Genomic DNA, 5000 nt, shown 5'->3' on the forward strand with positions numbered 1-5000 from the left:
TTTGACGACAACGAGAACCTTTCAGTAGAGAGCTTAAGCAACGACAACGGCGACGGCAACGAGAACGTCACAAATTTGCATATTTAGTTGGTAAAAACAATAGGTTTGCACGCCCTGCACGTGTGTTTTTCACTTTTGTCCATTCTTTTGCTGTCGTCAGCAAAACTACAACGTGAAACAGCCAAATTTGAGGTTTTATGGACAACGTCATTACTTGAGGATAAATTTTCATTTTCTGCCCTAAATTGAGCGCCGTTCCTACCAGCGTCATTTTTGAGGAACTACCACACCCCCGTCACATTAAAAAAGTTGAAATAGTAACGAAGCGATTACAACAACGCGAATTTATATTTTGAGGTGACGTTCTCGTTGCCGTCGCCGTTGTCGTTGCTTAAGCTCCCTATTCTCTGCTCTGAAACCCCGCCTCGCCCAATTTCTTTTTAGGATACTTCGCCCATTTTTAGGACATTCGTATGAAATGGAATGATCGCGAAAGACTCACGATAATGCAAAGTTAAATTTTGAGGTGAGGTTTTCGTCGCCGTCGCCACCGTAGATTTTTAAGGACGGTGCCTACTATTGTTATTGCGCATACGTTCTGCGCATCTGCAGATACTCGGATTTCCTATCGGTAGTGCTTACTAATGCAGGGACATTTTTGCGCAGTTCAAAACTATGCAGAGAAAGCAGAACTTAGCAAGTGCTCTTGCCATCCAAAAAGAAAATTGAGGGTAGCCATGCATTTTTCAGAGATAATTAAGCTTCAGTTTGGAAAGGAACGCCATACATTGCTTTGTATTTTAAAGGTTTTTACTAATATTGTTGATTAATTATCTTTGATAAGTGCGTGGTTATCCCCAATCTTTTTTTTGGAATTTAATAACACTTGTTGAGATCTCCTTTTCTCGCATATCCATACAACCGCGCAAAAATACCTTTGAAGTAATAGGCACCGTTCTTAAGTCCTCATCAACTTGTGCCAGTAATACGTTACCTCGTTTAGAGGGGGGTGGGGGGGGGGGGAGGAGGGGAGGGGCTGTATTTTCCCACGATTAGCACAAGTAGCATTTTTCGGACCAAGCCATCACCTCTTCTTGATCCGCAAATTGAAGTAAGAAAAAAAACAGTAACAAATAAACGTACCTCGATGACGGCCACAAAACAGTCCGTGATATCTGTGCACAAGTCGAAGATTGTTTTCTTCACGTCAATTGTTGCTGTTTAAAAAAAAAGCCGCGATTTTAATTTGTAACAATATAATCGCTCTAGGCAAATATCAACGGCATATTGGTTGTCATGTTTGCTTTTACTCTGTGAGTTTTTAGACTTTTTTTTGGAAAAACCACGGCAACACAATTTGTGCACTATTGATTAAACACGAAAATATTTAAGTGACTATTGCTTAATTTGTCCAGATAAGTGCGTGGGATCACTTCTTCCTTCACATATAGTAATAACGGAAACTTTTGGTGCATCATCTGGTGGCAACAAGCTACCTTAGGTTCCAAGGATTTTTCGAAGGATCCTGGCTAATCCCAATAAGACTGTTCTTTGAAGTGTTGCCAACTCTACCCCAGCATTAATCACTCTCAGGTAGTCCTCAAATCTACTCGAAATAGTTCTCAGTGCTCCGATAACAGAGTTTTTCCTGTAAAAGCAGAGTTCATTAAAAAGTCAATTTACCAATAGGTTGATAGTCGGTTGCATCGAAGGTGCGGAAAGATGATTCGTAAGGTCCAAGCAGATGACTAGCGATAGGAATGATAATGGCATCAGACTGGTGTTTCACTGGAAAAATAAATGAAGAAATATTAGCAGCAAAATTCATGTTTTTCCGTAGTACAAATCTAGGGACTGTAATTCCTTTCTTTAGAGAACAAGCACATGAAAACAAAATCGAGAGCTTTCACCTCTATTTTAGAAGCTGTGAAAAAGCATCACGTGTTAAAAGGGAGTTTCAGTCACGTTTCACATGCACGTGATCCGAAAAGATTTCGTGTTAACTGAAGGGAAATTTCACAATTTAACACCTTATCACTGATAAAGCTTCTGAGATAAAAGGGGAAGCTCCGGGTTTTTTTGTTTTATAGGAATTACAGTCTCTAAATGAAGAAATGTCTTTCACTTCAAGGTGGGTTAAAAGTGAGGTTCTGCACGAAAAACTCAAAAAAAAAGCATTGCTGTTATGTCAGCTTGTCTACACTCTGGATATCAAATGTTTCTGTACATGGTGGGGGTGGAGTGGAAGTGCAAAGCAACGAATGCAACAGGAGGTTGTACCTCCCCTACCGTGGAGATGGGATTCATTTATTTAATCATTTGAGATGTGATAACATTTTCCATCAACGCATGAGGACTTCTTGGCGTTAGTGCGTCCCTGTGGTTACAAGCCCATCGAATTTTGCCAAGATCACGAAGTGTTCATTTAAGTCCAAGGTAAAGTTGTCGCATAAATTTGGACGACATTCAAAGCAACTGGCTTCATAGCTCAGTTGGAAGAGCATTGCACCGGCATTGAAGTGGACATGGATTCGAATCCATTCCGTTTTTCAGGTGTCTATAAGAGACAATTGCTTAAAGTGGTACTACGATCAAAAAAAAAAAATTGTTTTTTCTTTGGATTTCAAAACTATGTTAACTAAACACTAACTCACTCACTCAAGTTTTAAGTTTTGATCTTAAAAAGACACCTGTTTATTTTAACTGGAATTTTCTTATTTATTGGTCCGCCATTACTAACTTTAAAATCTTGAGAGAGCGGGGTCGAGGAGAAAATGACGTCAAAGACTCACTAGTTTAAGAATGCAATGCGTGTGTACGCGGCCTAATTAATATGCAGCACGGGAGTTTCGGGCTTTCAGACTTTTCAACCCGTGTTTTGCACATATAATAAATTGCGTTTACACGCTGAAATTTTAAGCTAGTGAGTAAATGACGTCATTTTCTCTAGATCCAACCCTCCGAGGTCCAATCGGCCAGTTTTGAACGTGAGTAATGGCGGACGATGAAATCCAAAACTTACACTCAAAATAAACAGTCTTTGGATAAATTTCAAAGCTCAAAATTTTACCACTTAGGTGTTAAGCGAAGACGCTTTTGAAATCTGAAGAAAAAAAGGAAATGATTTTTTGATCATAGTACCACTTTAAATTGTCCACATAAGTGCCCGTACTTCAAAAATATAGACAAATTTCTTGTAAAAGGATGTTTGTCATTGAAACGAGATCCTCTCTGTTGATCATCAACTCACCTCCGTACATGACGTCCCCGCTGTTGTTGAATTTTACTTGACATTGATCTAATGACGAACAAGTGTCAAGCAAATGAAAAGAACGGAGATCCCACTATGCTACGAGTCAAGGAACGAGTCCCAAGATAGCTGATGCACAGATACAGGGCTAAGCTTTATTTGAGAAGGTAGACTGCTGTTGTATAAAATCCTTCCCTTCAACTGAACTGTTAACAAAGCACTGAATACAGTAAAACCCAGAGAGTAAGAAAATATCCATTTAAAAGTACAGCCTAAACAGGTTCTTGCATAAATGGTAAATAATATAAATTTAGGCTATCTTGGTTCTTAAATAGGTTCTTACTTTCGGAAGAAAAAAATCACGTAGTACATAGCAGCCAGTTTCAGTAATCCAATATGGCTGCTGGTCACGTGAGTGAAAACGCTCTAAAACGAAATGAACGAAAGCAGTTTCCTTCAGAACTGCGATACAGCTTTTCTTGCGTTTGATGACATCGCAGTCATCAAATTAAAATAAAAGGATACAATTTCCGAGTTAATGATGATCTCAAGTCCTGACGGATGAAACACGCCGCTGACAAAATTGTTAAACTTGTCGAACTTGTGAATAACTCGATTTCCTTTGACATCCCATAATACGCCATCGTTGAGTACCAAATCATCGGTGGGATTGAAGGTGGCAAGATTCTTGGAATAATTGTTTGGGCTGTTAGGATCGTTAAATGTAAGAATTCGATGACCCGTAGCTGTGTCGTAGATCTGAAACGAGAACAAATAAATAAATAAATAAACAAATAAATAAACAACATATCAGTCAACTTAAATTTGTCATAGCATGTTCTGGGGCCGGTTGCTCGAAGCCCTCTTAGCGCTAACCGTTGGCTAAGAGGTATCAAAACCTATAGGTTCTCATGGTAGTTAACGCTGGTTAGTGCTAACCATGTTTGAGCAACCCGGGCTTGTTCTTTTTTTATTAAAACTGAGTAAGTAAAATAGTTGAGTAATGATCATCGTGGTGGTAAATAAATAACAACACGAATGATCGTTTGCGTCACGATGTTGTACATCGTGACGTTTCGACCACTTTCTTCTGGTCTCCTTATGGTCATCTGGTTACGCGCTATCATGATACTATATATCTACCACCTTGCGAATTATACCGGGCGCGCGCATAACTGCAAAAGGCTTGGCCTTTGCTTTCCCGTTTACGACCCTTCCATAGCTTTTTACTCCGTTCCAGGTTTTTTCTTGCCGTAGTTCAAGCGCAAGGCTCCAAAACGCACGCTACAAAGACAAGCGAGAACAGTGATTAATATTGAAGGCGGTTGTTTTACCAGCACAGAAACAGAAAAGTAAAGGAAATTCTGCTTCAACGCTTGATCTCTTCGTTTTACAGAGATAAAAGTACTATTTGTTTTAGGATGATAATTTTAAATTCATTTTCGACGAGATTTCAATTAAAAGAAAAAAGGAAGATCATTTTAGAGGAATTCGTTGTATGCTTAAGACTTACGTCTTGGCTGACTTACATGAGCGGTCGAATCATATGTACCAATAATTTTATCTTCTGATAAGTTACTAAACTTTACCCACGTATCTTCACTGAAAGAATGTCTGCAAAATGAAGAAGAAAGACCTCGTGATAGTAAAGGACTGATAAATCAGTAGAGACATATTAACCTGCTGAAATTCCAGGGGAATTAAAAGAAAGAAAAAAATTAGCCAGCAAAATCAACCGACACAAAGTAGG

The 5000-nt window shown here is 39.0% G+C and overlaps 1 protein-coding gene across 1 annotated transcript in view; it reads right to left on the bottom strand.

Moving 5' to 3' along the window:
• LOC138056394 (DDB1- and CUL4-associated factor 1-like) overlaps positions 1-5000 on the bottom strand; it is a 44279-nt gene that overhangs the window by 5317 nt on the left and 33962 nt on the right. The window contains exons 27-31 of the mRNA XM_068902180.1: positions 4780-4864; positions 3776-4009; positions 3251-3344; positions 1684-1788; positions 1144-1217 (exon numbers count right to left, since the gene is read on the bottom strand). Coding sequence (XP_068758281.1) covers positions 1144-1217; positions 1684-1788; positions 3251-3344; positions 3776-4009; positions 4780-4864 — 592 coding nt within the window. The remainder of the gene's footprint in view (positions 1-1143; positions 1218-1683; positions 1789-3250; positions 3345-3775; positions 4010-4779; positions 4865-5000) is intronic.

The sequence above is a fragment of the Montipora capricornis genome, chromosome 7, assembly GCF_036669925.1.
Source record: "Montipora capricornis isolate CH-2021 chromosome 7, ASM3666992v2, whole genome shotgun sequence".
NCBI lineage: Eukaryota > Metazoa > Cnidaria > Anthozoa > Scleractinia > Acroporidae > Montipora > Montipora capricornis.